General features: G+C 34.6%; 1 protein-coding gene across 2 annotated transcripts in view; it reads right to left on the reverse strand.

Moving 5' to 3' along the window:
- The window catches only part of ATRNL1 (attractin like 1), a 682,506-nt gene that overhangs the window by 495,889 nt on the left and 165,279 nt on the right, over window positions 1-21,338 (reverse strand). For both annotated transcript variants that reach the window (XM_067709302.1, XM_067709301.1), the window contains exons 18-19: window positions 20,506-20,724; window positions 1,477-1,614 (exon numbers count right to left, since the gene is read on the reverse strand). In XM_067709302.1, the coding sequence (XP_067565403.1) occupies window positions 1,477-1,614; window positions 20,506-20,724 (357 nt within the window). The remainder of the gene's footprint in view (window positions 1-1,476; window positions 1,615-20,505; window positions 20,725-21,338) is intronic.

Consider the following 21,338-nt stretch of genomic DNA (forward strand, 5'->3'; position numbering starts at 1 on the left):
TTAAGAGTTAGGCCTAAGAATCAGACACTTTCTTCCTCTTATTAGCAGTATGATTTGGGTATTTTATTTAACTTCTTTGTGTATTTGGTTGTATGTAAAATGGAGATAATTGTGACTTCTCCCATACAGTTGTTGTACAGCTGAAATGAGATAATGAATATAAGCTATGAGTACAGTGCCTAGAACACAGAAAATGCAAGCGTCAAACAATTTCTGTATTACAGCCTCAATCAGGGCAGAGCTTTCCATATCACACAATTTCAATCAGCACCAAACCTGCTATTACCAGAGCAGTTTTGTTGACTCTAAGGCACAGCTCATCATTCTGTGTTTCTCAACCCTGAGTGTATATTAGAATCATTTGGGAAGACTTTGAGAAGAACCAAGAATCACCTTACGATAAACAAAGAGACTGATTTAATTATTTATGGATTGACCCAGACATCCGTATTTTTTAAAAGCTCTCCAGTGGCTTTAATATGCAGGTAGTGTTAAAAAGTTTTATCTAAAGGCCCAGGCCCAACTCTCTCTCTGAAGATTTCTCATCTTATCACAGCCAACAACTGAGGCTTTTCTGTGAGTGCTCTACAGGCTATTCCATTTAGAAAAAGTAGATTAAAGATTTAAGGAACAAGGACTAACCTAGAAATGAAGAAGGATTACTGAAAAAAACAAATTTTAAGGAAATTTTTTAAAGAAAAACCAAATTTTATTTTTTAAAAAGTAGGAGAAAGAAGCAGCAGGACAGAGGAGGAAATAGAGAAAAGAAGGGTTTCACGATCGAAAAATGATATGATAATAGTTAGGCTCTTATAATGCTCTTTTAACGTGCTTCAATTCCTATTATATGTGACTCTATTACATAGGATCACATTTGATCTTTACAATAATCCAATGAAGTATTATCATCTTCCTTCTACATATGAGAAAGATGAAGCACTGAGATGCTAAGTGAATTAACTAAAGCCATACATTTAAACAGTGGCAGAGTTGGAATTTCAGCGAAGGACTGATTCTAAACTCATTCTCTTAAACCTTACGTTATATTATCACCCTGTCAAAAACAAAAAAACAAAAAAACTTACGTGATGTAAGGCATACACAAAACCTTTATTTCTTATTCCTAAAGTAAAATGTAAAATGATAACTTACTATTATTAAAAAAAAAATTATCAGCAGTGATTATTTTAGAATAGTAAGATTACAGGTAATTTTTAATTTATCTGCATTTGCTAAATTTCCTATAGTAATCATGTATTCATTTTGAAATAAGAAAAGTAAGATTTTCTTAAAGCAAGTATATCACAGAATTTTTATAGTTCATAGTCCCTAATAAATATATATTACCTTCCAAAAATATTGAGACTTAATGGAAAACAACTTCTTTAATAAAATATATTTTCCACAAGAGGCATATCTTTCTTAATTTTCTTTTCCTTAGTAAAAATACACTGAAGTGAAAGAAAAAATAATTACCTGTACACTGTCCTCCGTTGGTTGGATCTCCATAATAACCAGGCATGCAGTCTTGACACTGCTTTCCTGTGGTAAGATTTTTACACTGTTCGCACACGTTATTATTGATGCAAGTGCTATGTCCATTACACTGGCAAGCTAAGGAAAATAGTAAAAAAAAAAAAATTTTAATATCTACATAACAGTATCAAGTATAACTGCCATCAGGACAAAGAATTTATTTTACAAATCTGAATGGCAGCAGAGTCCAACGGGCATTTCCCAAGTTTTTTATTAATGTGTGTCTCAAAATACTAATATAGGACATTATATACAATAAATTCTGTATTGAAATTTTGCATATGACCTGTAAAATGTAGGGGTTAGAAATTTAAATGAAACATAAAAGTTATAGCTAAGGGGGAAATATCTTTTAACATATTCCTTAAAGATTCATGTGACAATTATGTCTATTAACAGGAATAAATAAAAGACCTTTGACAAAGAATGCTAAAATGCATCTTAATTATATTTACATGTAATAAAAAAGGATCAATATAGAAAATTGTGTGGTAATAAGTCCTTACTTCAAGAAAATACATTAGTTTAAAATTAGCAAACACAGCACTTTTAAATTACTTTGTATGAATGTTTATCTTCTTTGGGCAAGAAAACCTTCAAGGCCTAATTAAAATTCTATTCGAATGTGAACTAAACAAACAGATTTAAAGCATAAGATTTTTTTATGTCTTCTTAATATGAGGTCTAATATGTTTTCATATTAATATTACAATAGAATTTAAAATTTTCAGATGAGAGATAAAGTTCCTATATAAAAGCTCATGTTTAGTGTCTATTGGGGGCATTAATACTGACTTAGTTTGGTAACGTCTTGTGGAAACATCATAATCATTGTCACTTTCATAATCATTTTCATCATTATTACAACTCAGATAGCATTTAATTGAGCTCTCTCTCGCTCAAGTCAAGAAAGCTAATGTTTAGTCGATTGCAGTTGTTTGTGGCTGGCATCTATATTCTGCTTGGTCAGTTTACATTTTGTATCAGTTTTTAAACTATTGTAAATACTACCCCATGGCTAGATAGTGAACCAAGTGGCATACATGAATTATATAATTTAAGCCTCACAAGAATTTTGTGTGGAAGGTACTATTTTTAGGGTTCTTTCTAAGATCAGGAGACCTGGATTAAGCAACTACCCAAAGTCACACATTTAAAGAACGGCAGAAACAAATGCACAATCAGGATGTATGAATCAAAGACCAGACATTAAATCTCATACCTATTATACACAGAAAATTTGAAAGTAAGAGGGAAATCCCAAGAGACTAGCACAAGGTCATATGAGTTAACATCAAAGAGTAAAGAAAAAAAAAAAGTAAAAAACAAATACCTATATCTTACAGAAATTTTCAGAGGCATAACTATTGCAACATAGTATAGAAATGACATGCAGTCATCATGGAAAAATGTTGAGTAATCTTCCTCTTTATGAAACTGAGAAAATTACAATATAGTTTTCAAATTTTATATTACATTATGAAACAGCTAAGAGAAAATTTAATAACAAGAAAAATATTCATAATAAATTGAGTGAAATAAGGATTCAAACAAGATATTTAGAATGAACACAATTTTGTTTTTAAATGTATTAATATGCCCATGGAAAAGTTAATGATGGTTATCTTAGTTTAGTAAGATTTTTATGCATCATCAGTTTTCTACAATAAATTCATATTACTTTTATAATAAGGAAAAATAATGACAAGAACTTTAATTTTTTAACATTGTGCTTAAAATTTTAAGTTATTTTTTCATCAAAAATTTTATGTAAAACCACTAATTAATTCACTCAAGTAAAAACTAAATTTATTGAGTGCTCACTACATGTAAAGCATTATCTGAAAAAGTCAAAATAAGAGATGGGTTACTATAAGCATTTTTATGAAACCCTGGCTATACTTTTTCATCAGAAAAACAAATATCTTAACTTCTGAATAAAATGACTAAATTTACCAATCTCATCTAATATCCTCCTCATAGATTACCAGTGTAATAATAAAAAAACTTGCCAGCAACAACAAGAATTGGGGTATGATGACAACTAGTAAGTAAAACTAGAAAATAGTAACCTACTATACCTCTGGGAATTAAAAGAGGACTCCTGGCATAATGCCACTCAACTGTAACTTTCCTGAAAGCGACAAGTTCTAGGCAGTTCTGGGCCATGGTGCAACCAAGAAGCATATCAGCTGCTACAATGAGATACAGGAAAGTCTAATGTTCCAAGTAATGAATATACCATACAGAAAGCTGGTATAATGTAGACCTAACTGCTGGCAAAATTTCCAGCAAGAAAAGGACAGTCATCGTTGCCGCTTATAACTAGTATGGCAGCAATGGCAAAGGATAAGGTATGTTATAGAAAGCACGACCCAGATGTAATAATGGCTGTATCAAACACAGGAAAAGGATATACTATAAAGCCTATGATGATGTTTTATTCTCCACTGCCATCAGGGGGTTGGATCAACAGGTAATGTAAGCTTGTATCTAATAGTTCTTCCAGGATACACTGTAACTTGAAAGGTTCTAGTAACAACCTGGTTCTGGAACATGAATGAAACTAAACAGAAGTCATCCACACTGTTTTGTTTAAATTTAAAAACCAGCCCAGATGGCTTCTCATCTATGTACACACAAACAGAAAAAGATGAAAATAAAACATAATGAAAAACACAGCACTTCATATGCAAATAAAGTACATCATTTTGAAAAATATGTGCTCTCTAAAACAGATGTAAAACATTGAAAAGTATCTGTTTGGCATTCTCAACAAAATTCAAAAAAATATATACACAGAAAATCAAGGCTAAAATTTACCCAAAACTTTTTTTCAAAACAGAGCCCTTTAGAAGAAAAGGGAATTATCATTGCTAAAAATAAAACAGGGATTCAAAACAAGAATGTGAAAGAGAAGTGTGAGCTAGTGACAGAACTTTACTATACATGGGGATAGACTAACAACAGCTAATAGGTATGGGTCAAAACCCAGCAGGGCCAGGAGATATAATCTCTGGCATACTCAAAATAGAGAGCTAAACTGAACCATATTTAAAATGCTTAAAGCCTTCAATTGTAGCCCCTATCTGTGAAAAAGGTACTAAAATACATCACAAGCCCAAAGAAGCAGAAAGGAACCTTAACGTGGGTAAGAATGTATGAAAGACAAAAGTCACTTGTGAGAACTTAAAGCCTATACTGATCATATGGGTTGGGTTGAAATTCACACTTCCCATATAGTAGAGAAACCCCAACATCAAACAATAGTGTTAAAACCTATTCTGTAAAAAAGAAAAGCCTCATGCAAAAGCAGACATAAATGGACCCTTGAAATACTTCTTCAACTCAGGTCACACAGAACAGAAGCTGGAAAAACTTGATTCTGTAAACTGCAAGACAGTAAGTATTTTAGGCTTTGCAGACCATAAAATCTCTTCACAACTACCACTGCTGCCACTGCAGTACAAAAGTAACCATACACAATACACAAACAATTGATAACAGCTATAATCCAATAAAACTTTATTTACAAAAATAGGTAGTCAACCAGGTTTGGCCATCACACCTTCGTTTGCAAGCCTTTGATACCGAAATAAAAGACAATGAAAACAACAACAACAACACTTACTGAATTAAACCTCAAAATGAAAAATCACAAAGCATCATGAAGAAGAGTCAGGCAAAAGAGAGATAATAAAAATGAGAATTGACAACCCAAGAATTGGAGTAAAAGGACAATTAGAAAACAATAAAAATATTTAAAATAATTAAAGGCAGAAAAAATGAGAAAATTATGCTTAAAGAACTAAAGTTACATATGATGACAATGTCTCAACAAAAAGAGAGCATCAATAAAAACACAGAAATTATAAAAAAGAACGAATGGAAATTATAAAGTAGAACAGTAAAATAACTGAAATGAGGGACCTCCCTGGCGGTTCAGTGGTTAAGACTCCACACTTCCACTGCAGGGTGCATGGATTTGATCCCTGGTCGGGAAACCAAGATCCCTCACGCTGCACAGTGCAGCCAAAAAATAGCCGGGGGGTGGGGGTGGATAAAATTCTACACATACTAACAGAAAAAAAATAAAAGCATTTAAAAAAACTGAAATGAAAAATACACTAGAGATTCAACAGTAAATTTGAACTGGCAGAAGAATTAGCAAATTTGAAGAAAGATCAGTAGAGACCATGGAAGCTGAAGTACAGAGAGACAACAGAATGAAGAAAAATAAACAGAGCCTCAGCTAAATGCAGGACACCATTAAGTACACCAACCTATGTGTAATGGGAGTGTTGGAAAGATAGGAGAGAAGAAAGAAGGCTAAAATTTATTTGAAGAAATAACTCCTGAAAAATCCCCAAATTTGATAAAAATGTTAATCTACACATCCAAGAAGCTTAACAAAATTTAAGTACAATAAACATGAAGAGATCAATAAATACATTATAATAAAAGTGATAAAAGCCAAAAACAAGTAGGAAATCTTGAAAGCAGCAAGAGAAAATATGACTCCTCACCTAAAAAAATCCCAATAAGACTAATAACCGGCTTTTAATCAGGAAAAATGGGGGTCAGTAGCCAGTGGGATAATATATTCAAACTCCTGAAAATAAAACTGTCAATGAAAAATTTTCTATCCATCGAGACTGCTCTTCAAAAATTAAAGTGAAACATTCACAGATAAACAAAAATTGAGAGAATTCACTGTTAGCAGATGTGCCTTACAAGAAATACTAAAGGAAGCTCTTCAAGAAGAAAGCATGTGACACCAGATAGTAATTTAACTCCACAAAATATAACAAAGAGCACCAATAACAGAACTGTCATTATAAAAGACAGTAAATATACACCTTTTGTCTCCTTTCTTCTTTTACAAGATTTTTAAAGATTGTATTTTAAATGTTATAAATAATGGTATTGTTGGGCCTATAAAACATAAAACATAATGTATTCCCCAATAACACCACAGAGGAAGTGTATCGGAGAAAATCTATATCGGGCCAAGTATACGACATGGTATTACTAGATGGTAAACAAAGATCCACAGAAACAAAGAAAACCAAACATGGTTAATACAAAGATTAATATAACAAAAGCTATAAGTACATACTATCCTCCTTTCTTTCCTCAGATTCTTTAAAAGACATAAAACTATATAAATAATAACTATAAAAATGGACTGCTGGGTTTGCAACACATACAGATGTAATACATATAACAATACCACAAAAAGGGAAGAAAGAGACTAGACCTATATGAGTAACATTATTTCATCTCACTGGAATTAAGTTAGTATAAATCTGAAGCATATTTTAATAAGATAAGCTATATATGGTAAACCCTGGAGTAACCACTAAGAAAATAACTCATGGACTTCCCTGGTGGCACAGTGGTTAAGAATCCGCCTGCCAATGCAGGGGACACGGGTTTGAGCCCTGGCCGGGAAGATCCCACATGCCACGGAGCAACTAAGCCCATGCACCACAACTACTGAGTCTGCGCTCTACAACCTGTGAGCCACCACTACTGAGCCCGAGTGCCACAACTACTGAAGCCCACGCACCTAGAGCCCATGCTCTGCAACAAGAGAAGCCACCATAATGAGAAGCCCGCACACCACAACAAAGAGTAGCCCCCGCTTGCCGCAACTAGAGAAAGCCCACACACAGCAATGAAGACCCAATGCAGCCAAAATATAAATAAATTTATTTTAAAAAAGAAAGAAAATAACTCATAAAATATAATGAAAAATCATTAAAAATTAAAATGTTATAATAGAAAATATTCACTTACTGCAAAAAAATAAACAAATGAAGAGTGGAAGAACAGAAAATTCATGATATACAGGGGAAAAAATAAAATAACTCACATAAATCCAACTGCATCAAAAATAACATTAAATATGAATAGATCAAATGATTTAATCAAAAGGCAGAAAAGACAGACCAGATAAAAGACAAAGATCTAACTATGTACCCTTCATAGGAGACACACCTATATACACAAAGAGATTGAAAGTGAATGGATGAAAAAAGATATAGCATACAAACAGCAACCACAAGAAAGATGGAATGGCTATAGAAATATCAGACTTTTAAAATGTTACTGAAGATGAAGAGGGATATTTTATAATGATAAAAAGGACAATCCATCGATAAGATATAAAAATTGTAAACATACATGCATCTAACAGAGCCTCAAACTACATGAAGCAAACACCGACAGAAATTAAAACAGAAATAAAGAACTCAACAGAAATAGTTGGAGACGTCAGTACCTCACTTTCAATAATGAATCAAACAACTAGGCAGATGATTTGCAAGGGATTAGAAGACTTGGACAACACTATAAACCAACTGGACCAAACAGACATAAACAGAAAAATCCACATAACAGCAGCAGAATATACATTCTTCTTAAGTGCACATAAAAAACTCTTCAGGATAGACCATATACTAGGTCATAAAACAAACCTCAATAAATGTAAAAGGACTGAAGTCATATAAAGTATGTTCTCTAACCACAATTGAATAAAATTAGAAATCAGTAACAGAAAATTTGGGAAAATCACAAATTGTGGAAATTAAGCAACACATTCCTAAATAACCAATGGATCAAAAAACAAATCATAGGAAAATTAAAAATTACTTTCAGGTATATTAAAATAAAGCATAATATACCAAAACTTACAGGATGCAGCAAAACACTGCTCAGAAAAAGAAATTATGGCTGTAAAAGCCTACATTAAAAAAGAGAAAAGGTCTCATATCAACCAACTTTGTACCTTAATAAAGTAAAAAATTAATAGAAAACTAAACTCAAAGCAAGCAGAAGAAAGGAAATAATGAAGATTAGAGTGAAAATAAATAAAATGCAGAGTAGGAAAACAATAAAGAAAATCAATAAAGCCAAATACAAACTGTTCTTTGTAATGCGCAACAAAATCAACAAAGCTTTAGCTAGGCTAACAAAGAAATATACGAAGATACAAATTATTAAAATCAGGAATGGAAGATGAGACATACGACTGACAAAGACTGGGGAAAAGGACTATAGGAAAATACTATGAACAACTGGATGCCAATAAATTAGATAACCTAGATGATAGGGGAGATTCTTAGAAAGATACTAACTACCAAGACTTACTAGAGGAGAAACAGAAAATAGGCACAGGCTTTAACAATAAAAAGATTGAGTTAGTAATCAACAAAGTGCCAGAAAAGTATAGCCCAAGATCAACTGGCTTAATTCATGAATTCTACCAAACAGTTAAGGAGAATTAACAATTATTCACAAATATTTCCAAAACACAGAAGCAAAGGTAAGACTTCCTAACTCATTCTATGAGGCCAGTATTAACCTAATACAAAGACAAGACAAACTTATCACAAGAAAAGATGATGCCAGACCAATACCTCTTATGATTGTAACTGCAAAACTTCTCAACAAAATACTAGCAAACTGAATCCACTAGAATATAAAAGGATTATACATCATGACTAAGTTGCATTTACCCCAGGAATGCAAGATTATTTAAATATATGAAAATCAATCAATACAACATACTATTAGAGAAATAAAGTGGGGTGGGGGTGGATCACAACATCATCTCAATAGATGGAAAATACTCAACGAACTAGAATAGCAGGGAATTATCTTAACCTGATAAAGGGCATATATAAAAACTTCATAGATAACATCATATTTAATGGTAAAAGACTGTAAGTTTTCTTTTTAAGGTCAGGAACAAGACAAAACTGTCCTTACTTGTCACTTCTATTCAGTACTGTACTGGAGGTTCTGGACAGGGCAATTAAGCAAGAAAAAAAAATGAAAGGCAACCAGATTGAAAAAGAAGAAAACTAACTTTACTTTCAGATGACATAATCTTCCATACAGAAAACTAAGAAATCCAAAAACATTATTTAATCTAATAATTGTCTTCAACAATGCTACAGATCAATTGTAGAAAAATCTGTTTTATTGTATTTTTATACACTTCCAAACTGAAAAGTTTGAGAGTGAACTTAAGAAAACAATACCAAATACAATAGCATCAGAAAGAATAAAACATTTAACAATACATTTAACCAAAGAAATGCAAGATTTGTACATTGAAAACTACAAAACATTATTAAAAGGAATTAATGAAAAGGCATCTGTATTCATGGATGGGAAGACTTAATATTAAGATAGAAATTCATCCCAACTGATCTGCAAATTCAATGCCATCAAATTCCAAAAGACTTTTTTTATAGGAATAGACAAGCAGATCCTAAAATTCATGTTTAGAAACAGAGGGCTCAGATTAGGCAAAACAATCTTGATAAAGAAAAACAGAGTTGGAGTACTGACAATTCCCAATTTCAAAACCTACTTCAAAGTTACAGTAATCAAACCATGTGCCATTGTCATAAGGACAGACATATAGACCATAGAATAGAATTACGTCTAGAAATAATACCATACATCTATGGTCAATTGATATTCAACAAGGGTGTCAAGAAGTTTAACTGGGGAAATAGTCTTTTCAACAAATGGTGCCAGGATAGCTTGATATTCACATGCAGAAGGATAAGTCTGGACCCATACTTCACACCATATATAAAAATTAACTAAAAAAGGATCAAAAACCTAAAGGTAAGAGCTAAAATTACAAAAATGTTCAAAGAATATATAGATGTAAATCCTCATGACTTTGGATTAGGCGACAGTTTCTTATATATGACACCTAAAGCTTAAGCAACTAACAGAAAAAAAAGATATACTGGACATTATCAAAAAAATGCTGTGCCTTGGGCTTCCCTGGTGGCGCAGTGGTTGAGAGTCCACCTGCCGATGCAGTGGACACGGGTTCGTGCCCCGGTCCGGGAAGATCCCACATGCCGCGGAGCAGCTGGGCCCGTGAGCCATAGCCGCTGAGCCTGCGCGTCCGGAGCCTGTGCTCCGCAACGGGAGAGGCCACAACAGTGAGAGGCCCGTGTACAGCAAAAAAAAAAAAATCCTGTGCCTCAAATGACACCGTCAAGAAAGTGAAGAGACAACACACAGAACAGTGGAAAATATTTGAGAATCATATGTCAGATAAGGATCTCATACTCAGAACACATAAATAACTCTTACAATTCTACCATTTAAAAAAAAAACCTCAATTTAAAAGTGGGTAAATGGGGCTTCCCTGGTGGCGCAGTGGTTGAGAGTCCGCCTGCCGATGCAGGGGACACGGGTTTGTGCCCCAGTCCGGGAAGATCCCACATGCCGCGGAGCGGCTAGGCCCGTGAGCCATGGCCGCTGAGCCTGCATGTCCAGAGCCTGTGCTCCGCAACGGGAGAGGCCACAACAGTGAGAGGCCCATGTACCGCAAAAAAACAAAAAACAAAAAACAAAAAACAAAAAAAGTGGGCAAATGATTTGAATAGACATTTTCCATAGAAAGTATATGAGTAGCTAATAAGCACATGAAAAGAACACCATAAGTCATAAGGGAAATGCAAAACAAAACCACAGAGAGCTACCACTTCACATCAACTAGGAGGATAATAAAGAAAATGATTTATTAACCCATATTGGTGAGGAGAGTAATTAGAATACACTGCTGGTAGAAATGTAAAATAGTACAGTAGCTCTGGAAGAAGTCTAGCAATTCCTTAAAAGGTTAAATATACATTTATCATATGACTAAAAAATCAACTCCTAGATACATACCAAAGAGAAATTAAAACATGTTTACACAAAAACATATACAAATGTTCATAGCAGCACTATTCATAATAGCAAAAGAGTGGAAATAAGCTGAAGACCCATCAACTGATGAGTGTGAATATGTGGTATGCCATTTAATATTATTCAGCCATAAAAAGAAGTAAAGGACTGATATATGCTACAATATGGATGAACCTTAAAAACGTATGCTAAGTAAAAGAAGTCAGACACTAAAAGACACATTATATGACTGCATTTAAATGAAATGTCCAGAATAGACAAATACACAGAGAAAGAAAGTAGACTAGTGGTTTTCAGGTGTTAGAGGGAAGGATGTACAGGTAGTGACTGTTAAAGGGTATGGAATTTTGTCTTGGGGTAATTAAAGTGTTCTGGAATTATATGATGGTAATAGTTGCACACCTACTGACTATACTAGAAACCACTGAACTGTACACTTTAAAATGAAGGATTTTATGTCATACGAGTTATACATCAATAAACAAAGTAGTTAGAACTAATTAGATGAGCTGAAAAATAATTTACACAAATTCTTCACATCTCTGTATGTACAAAATTCATAATATTACTTTATCCTTGCTCTCATCAAAAAAGTACAATTTTTTCGCACCATTTGAACATGCATTGGCATGAAGACTGTTTCAGAACAGTGGAATTCAGAAGTAATGGTATGGAAATTTTGAGCCTACGCCTCAACAGCCATATATACTCTGCTCTCTCCTTCTTCGAATTCTATTCTAAACATATATGTACAGCATCCCAGTCTACACCACCAGAGGATGATAGGCCAAATACAGCAGAGAACAATCATTTGCAGCCTGAGGACCCCTAGATCAAGCAATCAGCTCAAACCACCAGACGTGTGAGTAAAGAATTCTGAGATCATCCAAAACCAGTCAAGCTGCCAGATAAATGGAGCCACAAGAGAAAAATCAGGAGAGACTGGTAGAAGAACTGCCTAGCAGAATTCAGCAAAATAGATGATGCAGAATCATGTGTAAAACTGTTTTAATACAGTGAACCTCGCGTGCTATGTTAAATAACAATGACTAATTAAAAAATAGGTTTAAGAGAAAACTAGAAACATCTAAAGGAAGGATTAATGAATCAAAATATAGATCAGAGGAGGTGCAAGGATATAAAATACAGACAAGACAATAAGAAAACTTAGGAACATGGTGAAAAAGCCTAACATAAGTGAATCAAACTTTTAGAAATACAGACTAGAGTGACACAATGGGACAGATGCAATATTTGAAGAGATAATGGCAGAAAATTTTACAAACATGATGAAAAACACATGTCACAATTAAAAAAAGAAAGATGATACTTAAGTACATCACACTAAAATTGCTGACATCCAAAAACTAAGGAAAAAATATATTTTAAAAGGTCAGAGGGAAGAAAAAGACATATTACTTTCAAAGGAGAAACAATAAAACTGACAGAGGAATTCTGAAGAGAAAGTAGAAGCCAGAGGAAAAGGAAATTACATCTTCAAATTATTGAAAAAATATATCTGTCAACTTAGAATGCTATTACCAGTAAAAATATCCTTCAAATATGAGGACACACACATACACAATAAAAATTTTTTCAGATGTATAAAAGCTAATTTATAGCCCAACTGAGAAACACACTACTTTAAAATGTTACATAAAGTTCATCAAGCTAAAGAAATGTTATAGCAAAGGAAATTCAGATCAATAGGGAAAAATGAAGATCACAGAAAATGGTCAATACATGGGTAAATAGAAAGATTTTTTTATTATTATGATTTTTTATAAGAAAATTGTCTTTTTAAAGTAAAAAAAATAATGTGATGTGTGGTTAATAACATATATAGAAGTAAAATATATGGCAGTAATCACACAAAGGACAGGAAAAGAGCAAATGGAATTACACTTTTGTAATATTCTTACCTTATACATGAAGTAGTATAATATTGATTCAAGGTAGACTGTGATAAGATAAAGATGACTATTACAATCACTACAGCAGTCACTAAAAAAAACACAAAAGAGGTATAGCTAAAATTCCAATAAAAGTGATAAAAGTGGACTTTAAAAACACTCAATTAATCTAAAAAAAGGCAAAAGGAGGAACAAACAACAGAGAAAAAAATAAAGGAAATTTTAAAATTGATACCATGATGGTAGGACTAAATTCAATATTACCAATATTATATTAAATCTAAATTGACTAAACAATTTGATAAAAGACAGAGATTATCAGAATAGATTTTAAAAACACATCAACAACAACAATAAAAAACAAGACATTAATGCTGCTTACAAGAGATTCACTGTAAATAAAAACACATAGACAGAAGATTTCCACTTCTGCCCATGAAGGTTTAACTGCTGTGAGAACTGACCTCTAGTGTAAACATAGGAAAACTGAACAAAATATATGAAACAACTACTTTCAAGTATAACAGGCAGTTCAGGAATGGCATCCCTGAGAAAAAGACGACAAAATATGACTGCCCTGGCTTGCTATCTGGAGGCAGATTTGAGGATAAAGCCCAGGGAGGAAAACCCAAACCCTCATTTAGTTGAGGAAACAAAGAGCAAAGTTCAGGGAGGCCATGGTGGTTAGGCTTTGTGGGGCAAAATACTAGAGAAGAGAGAGTTGCACACAGCAATCTATAGACAGGTCCCCTTGAATCTTTGGTTAAATAATAAATTGAACACAGTGTGAAACTCTATGAAGCTGGAGAAAGAACCATCAGAAAAAAGTAAGTAAAACAATGTCAGGAACTCACGTAGGACTAGAATAGCTTATACTCCCAAGAGTCAACGTGGAGAGACCTCTTAATACAAAGAGCACTGTATGCAGAACACAGAAAGGCACTGTCTTAGTAGTGGAAATAAATTAGCACTGAACTTAGGGCTGCTATGTACAGGCCATGACAAATATTAAAAACAATTTTTGAAGTAACACAACTGAATGCCAGAATAAAGTCCAACACACTTAAAGAAATAGAACAAAACTGAATAAGCTAGAAAAAAAATCACAATGTCCAGGATAATACCACCAAAAATAACCAACCTGGAAATTCTGATTCATAATCAGTTAAAAAAAAATATATATATATATATATATACACACACGCCAATAGAAACAGAGAAAGAAATGGCATACCAATTGGGATGAGTAGAGAAGGATTTTTAAAACAGCTATTAAAAGTATGCTCCATATACTCGAGAATACAGAGTAAAATATCAACATAAGAAGGAGAGAAATGGAAAATATAAAAATGACTAAAATTCAATTTCTAAGATGAAAAAATATATACAAAATTTAAAGTAAATTTAATAAGGAAAAAACCGTCTTTTCAACAAATGGTGCTTATAGACATGAACAAAAGAATTAAGCTGGATCCCTATCTCACACCACACACAAAAATTAACTCAAAACAGATCAAAGACCTAAACGTAAGAGCTAAAACTACTAAAGCCTGAAGAGAAAACATAGGTGAAAACCTTTGGGATCTTTTATTATACATGATTTCACAGGCATGAAACCAACAGCACAAGAAAGAATAGAAAAAATAGATAAAACATGAAAATTTAAAACTTTGGTGGGGACTTCCCTGATGGCACAGTGGTTAAGAATCCACCTGCCAGTGCAGGGGACACGGGTTCAATCCCTAGTCCAGGAAGATCCCACATGCTGCAGAGCAACTAAGCCCATGTGCCACAACTAGTGAGCCTGCACTCTAGAGTCTGCGAGCCACAACTACTGAGCCCGCATGCCACAACTACTGAAGCCCGCACGCCTAGACCCCATGCTCCACAACAAGAGAAGCCACCGCAATGAGAAGCCTGCGCACTGCAACGAAGAGTAGCCCCTGCTCGACGCAACTAGAGAGAGCCCGCGCACAGCAATGAAGACCCAACACAGCCAAAAATAAATAAATAAATTTATTTAAAAAAAAAAAACTTTTGTGCTTCAAAGGGCACTATCAAGAAAGTGAAAGACAACCCACAGAATGGGTGAAAATAATTGCAAATCAATCTTTAGTAAGGGATATATTCAGAATATATAAAGAACACTCACAGTTCAATAATAAAAAGACAAATACCCCAATTAAACAATGTGCAAAGAATCCAATAGACATTTCTCAAAAGAAGAAATACTAATAGCTAATAAACACATGAAAAGATGTTCAACATCATTAGCCACCAAATGACTGCAAATCAAAACCACAATGAGATACTACTTCACACCCACAAGGATGACTACAATCAAAACGATGTGAATGGAATATTACTAAGCGATAAAAAGAAACAAAATTGAGTTACTTGTAGTGAGGTGGATGGACCTTGAGTCTGTCACAGAGAGTGAAGTAAATCAGAAAGAAAAAAATAAATACAGTATGCTAACGCATATATATGGAATCTAAAAACAAACAAACAATGGTGCTGATGAACCTAGTTGCAGGGCAGGAATAAAGATGTAGACACAGAGAATGGACTTGAGGACATGCAGTGGGAGCGGGAAGCTGGGGCAAAGTGAGAGTAGCATCGACATATATACACAACCGAAAGTAAAATAGTTAGCTAGTGGGAAGCAGCCGCATAGCACAGGGAGATCAGCTCCGTGCTTTGTGAGGACCCATAAGGAGGGTGGGAGGGAGGCTCAAGAGGGAGGGGATATGGGGATGTGTGTATGCATATGGCTGATTCACTTTGTTGTGCAACAGAAACTAACACAGTATTGTGAAGCAATTATACTCCAATAAAGATCTATTAAAAAAAAAAACGATGTGAAATAAGCAATGTTGGCAAGGATGTAGAGTAACTGTAACCCTCATGCACTGCTGGTGGAAATGTAAAATAACACAGCAGCTTTGAAACAGTCAGGCAGTTCCTCAAAAGGTTAAACATGGTTACTATATGACCTAGGTATTCCATTTCCAAGGTAATGAAAACATGTCCACACATAAACTTGTACATGAATATTCATAGATGCATTATTTTAAAAACGAAAAATTAGAAACACTCAAATGTTCATCAAATGATGAATGAATAAACAAAATGTAGTATAGTCATACAATGGAATATTATTTGGTAATAAAAAGAAATGAAGCACTGCTATATGCCACAACATGGATAAACCTTGAAAACACTGTGGTGTGAAAGAAGCCAGTAAAACAAGACTACAATTATATGACTCAATTTAGATGGAATGTTCAGGATGTGTAAATCCATAGCTGACCAGGGTGGGGGGTGGTTAAACAGGCCATGACTGCTAATAAGTACAAGGTTTCTTTGAAAGATGATAAAAGTGTTTTTAAACTGACTGTAGTGATGGTTGTATAACTCTGAATATACTAAAAACCACTGAGTTATACACTATAAATGGGTAAACTGTATGGTATGATGGTTAGTCTTATGTGTTGATGAAGCTGGGTTATAGTACCTCAGGTATTTAATCAAACACTAATGACCTCCTCCTGAGTGTGGTAGGGACCTGAACATATGATGGGATAGTCATTCTGATGATTAGGTTGTTACATGGCACAGTTGGCTTTGAGAAAGGGACATCATCCTGGATGGACTCAGTCAGATGATCCCTTCAAAGACATTAGTCTCTACTTGAAGGAGATTCAAAGTGTAAGTGATCTCATTTCAGTTGTCGAGACTCTACAATGCGAGTTCTGGAGACGGAAGGGGGATGAGGGAGAGAACGTGAGCATTCTTTCAGAGCCGAAGTGGTCACTGGCTGACAGCCAACTAGAAAACAGTCACCTCAGCCCTACAATTGCAAGGCACTGAATTGTGCCAACATGTGAATGAGCTTGGAAGCAGATTCTTTTCTAGAGGGCTGGTCAGGTATTTTGTAAAATGTCCTTCAATGTCGTTTTGTCTGATGTTTTCTGATGACTAAACCAGGTTATAGATTTGGGGAAAGAATACCACAGAAGTGAGGTGCCCTTCTCACCACATCATATCAGGGGGTATGTGATATTAACATGACTTATTACTGGTGTTGTTAACCTTGATCACTTGTTTATGGTGATGTCGCCTTACATCCTCCACTGTAAAGTTACAGTTTTTCCACATCTACACTCTATTCACTAGGAGTCACCATGTCCAACTCACACTCAAGGGGAGAGAAATTAAGCTCCACTTCCTAGGGGAATGAGTGTCAAGGTACTTGTGGACATACGTTCAAACCACCACAGTAATTAATAAATATTTTTGAGGAAGATATTTGGAAGCTACACAAATATATTTTTTCTCCTTAAAGTTTCACCCACTAACTTGTACATTCTTAAGAAGACTATTCTTACGGCACTTATTACTGTGGGGTTCTAACAGCAATTTTTTATTTCCCTCATTCATTCTACATTTATTATTTGGAATTTTCTGTAAGGAATATTTATCCATTCTCACCCATTTATTATCTATTCAGTCACTTAAATCACATGGATATGTATTCTGTTCTTTGGGTTACAATCCAACACAATCATTATTTTTTGCCCAGATTGACCGATTAAGAACTCTTTCTGGTTGGCTGTGTCCCTTTGACATGCTCCCATCCTCCTTTATTTTGTTTTGAGCACTTTCTTACTTTCTGGCATTAAACAATACTTCAGGTTCACCTTGTGTTCTCCCTGCCCCAGCCCTAGAACCAGCCATTACTCCAGAGAGCCCTGGTTCCTTTCATTGGAAAATGGTATTTAGAAACCAGGATTGTGGGCACTGAATGTGCTCATTGCTAGTGGGGCATCATGGCTTCCAGGCCCTCTTGGAGAACTGAGCTAGAAAATATATGTATATATACCTCTGCGTATATATATTAAATATTAAAATAAACTTGAATTCATGCTTATACTCTAAACCAATACCAGGATTCTTTTTTCTTTTCTTTTTTTTTTTTTTTTTTGGCCATGCCGCACGGCATGTGGCATCTTAGTTCCCCAACCAGGGATCGAATCTGTGGCCCCTGCAGTGGAAGCTCGGAGTCCTAACCACTGGACCGCCAGGGAATTCCCCACAGGGTTCTTTATAGTCTTTACTCTTCGCATGTTTTTTTAATAGACCTTCATTGGAGTATAATTGCTTCACAACACTGTGTTAGCTTCTGTTGTACAACAAAGTGAATCAGCCATATGCATACACACATCCCCATATCCCCTCCCTCTTGAGCCTCCCTCGCATCCTCCTTATGGGTCATCACAAAGCACGGAGCTGATCTCCCTGTGCTATGCTGCTGTTTCCCACTAGCTAACTATTTCACATTCGGTAGTGTATATATGTCAATGCTACTCTCACTTTGCCCCAACTTCCCCCTCCCACCCCGTGTCCTCAAGTCCATTCTCTATGTCTATGTCTTTCTGTGACGGTGGGAAACCTGGCTCACATTAAACACAATTAATTTATATATTTGTCCAAACCTACTAAACATATAAAGTATTGTTAGAATTGTTAATCTGTACTATGTGAGAAACAAATTTACCAATCAGAATATAATGTTTATGTAGGTTTTTTTCTTTAGTTTTACAGTATCCAGCCAAAACGCTGTTTTCCAAGGTTACTTAGGTCAGCTCATTATTTTGATGAGGTTATGGCATTTGTAATACAGTTAAATTTATTTCTCACAGTTTGCATTCCCTTATGGGATCCCCTGACATGCTGGTTGACTTTTTTTTTAATTTGCCGTCAGGAAAGTTCTTTCTTTGTGGTATACAGTATGGTTTGACAAATGCATAGAGTCATTATGAACCACCACAGTGTCATCAAGAAGAGTTCCACGACACAAAAAATTCCATTATGAGGTCCCCTTGAAGGCAATCCCTACCTTTACTACTTCTGGCAAATAACTGATCTCTTTTCCATCTCCATAGCGCAATATGTAGCCTTTTGGTCTGGCTTCTTTCACTAAGTAAAAGGTATTTAAGATTCAGCCATGTTGTATGAATCAATAGTTTGTCCCTCTTCTTGGTTTTCATATATTCCAAAGTTTATGTTTCAGGGCAACACACTGTCAGCGCCGCACCTAAAGCAAGTTCTGCAGTATCTCCCCACTTTTTTGCCTCAGAATGTTCACTGGTATCATGATAAGCTATTAATCAGACATGCTGGCACAGCTCAGAAGTACAATACCCCCAGAGGCATCACTCAACCATCAATGGAAGAGAGTTAGTGGGTAAATTCCCCACCCCCACCCCCAATCCCTGAGGGTTAACTCTGAGTAGCATTCTGCATAGTTCTTCATAGGTCCCTAGTGTGTCTGAGCTCAAATTTCCCAGTATAGTAGTCAGCCTAATAATGTACATATTATTGGTTTTTCTCCCGACTTTGAAACTCTCTGTTCCCTCAATTGTGCTTCCTAGGTTCATCTCGTAAATAAACTATCTCACCCAAGTCTTTGTGTCTTCTGGAACACTCTTTCCCCAGACAGCAGCATGATTCACTCCCTCATCTACTTGAGGTGTTTATTAACCATTACTTCTAAGTGAGATCTTCTCTTACCAGTCTTTTAAATTGCAAGCTTTATCCCCCTTCCTTGCTTTATTTAATAGCACTTATCACCACCTAACTTCATATACATATATATGTGTGTGTAATTAATTTTATTAATTTCAACTCGAATACAGGCTCAATTAATGCAGTGATTTTAGTCTACTTTTGTTCATTGTTATGTCTCTAGCACGTAAAACACTCTTTGCACATAGTAGGCACTCAATAAAAATATACTGAATAAATTAATTTTTCAAGAAGGTTGATTTTATTCCATATAAGAACAGACTCCCTATTTTAAAAACTCTAAAAACTTTACTGACCTTCAAAATTGAATGGTACCAAATACCAAGGGTCAAATAACTCTATCATGGATATTATACAAAATATTCCCATACTTAGCCTGACTGGATCCTCTGAGCTGCCTTTGAATTCTAAGATAGTATAATATTATAAACAATAAAAGACTACACTACAGTAAAGAAATTTGGTATGAAACCAATATTCTTTTTCCTTTTAACAGTTCACATGAAACCAAATCTAACAATTATGTACCATGCATCTGGTCAGCCTGTTTAATGATTCCAAACGTAATACCACCTATAAAACAAACATGGATATAGGAAAGAATTTTTTTAATCCTTTAAATTTGAGTCTTATTTTCATTGTTTTTTTTTCTAAATCTTTATTATAAGAAAGGAAAGTAATTCTTGGTGTCCTTGTGCAGAAGCTAAAATTGCTTTCATCACATTTTTATTACCTGGACACTGGATAAAGGACCACTCATAGTTCTTCTCTTTAGGACAAACACTGGTGTCAAGAACCATCTCATTATTTTGCATTCCAACAAGCTTCATTGGTCCCCGGGAAGACCCTTCAATGCAGTGTCCTCTTCCTGTATTACTAGGATCGTTGCACCAGCCACAACCAGGCTGCTCCAAACATTGTCCACAGGTTCTCAATCCAGAACAATTTTGAGCTGCATGGCAGGAACATCATTAACAAGTATGTTATACGACTTTATATTCAAATAGAATTGCAAGCTAATGGAAAAATAAATATGATCTGAAAAACAGTAAAAAGTCATCTATAGTTAATGTAAACATTTTATGTAATAAAATTACATTATGTAATTTTACATATTACATTACATATTACATTACATACATACATTTTACATATTACATTATGTAATTACATTATGTAATTTTACATATTACATAATTACATTATGTAATAATGTAATAATGTAATAATTTAGAGACAGTATAATAATAAGAGACAGTAATTACTTCAAAAGCAAATAAAACATACATTATGAACAAAGAGGAGATGAATGGACTGACTTGAGGGTGAATAAAGGTGTGGTACCATGACAGGGAGAAAAACGAAGTCAGCATTTTAAACACTCCTGAGAACTTTGCCAGTATTAAGACCTTTCGGGAACTGATCCTGGGGCCTACAGACAACATTGTCTGTGATATAGAGCAATGTTAGTTGTTCTTCTTGTGCCTAGGGAGGGCCTTCAAGGAAAAAATCTGCATCTTCCTGTGAATGTCCAGTGTAAGTCATGCTTACCCACTCCCTGGGATA

Source organism: Pseudorca crassidens, chromosome 16, assembly GCF_039906515.1.
Source record: "Pseudorca crassidens isolate mPseCra1 chromosome 16, mPseCra1.hap1, whole genome shotgun sequence".
In the NCBI taxonomy this organism is placed as follows: Eukaryota; Metazoa; Chordata; class Mammalia; order Artiodactyla; family Delphinidae; genus Pseudorca; species Pseudorca crassidens.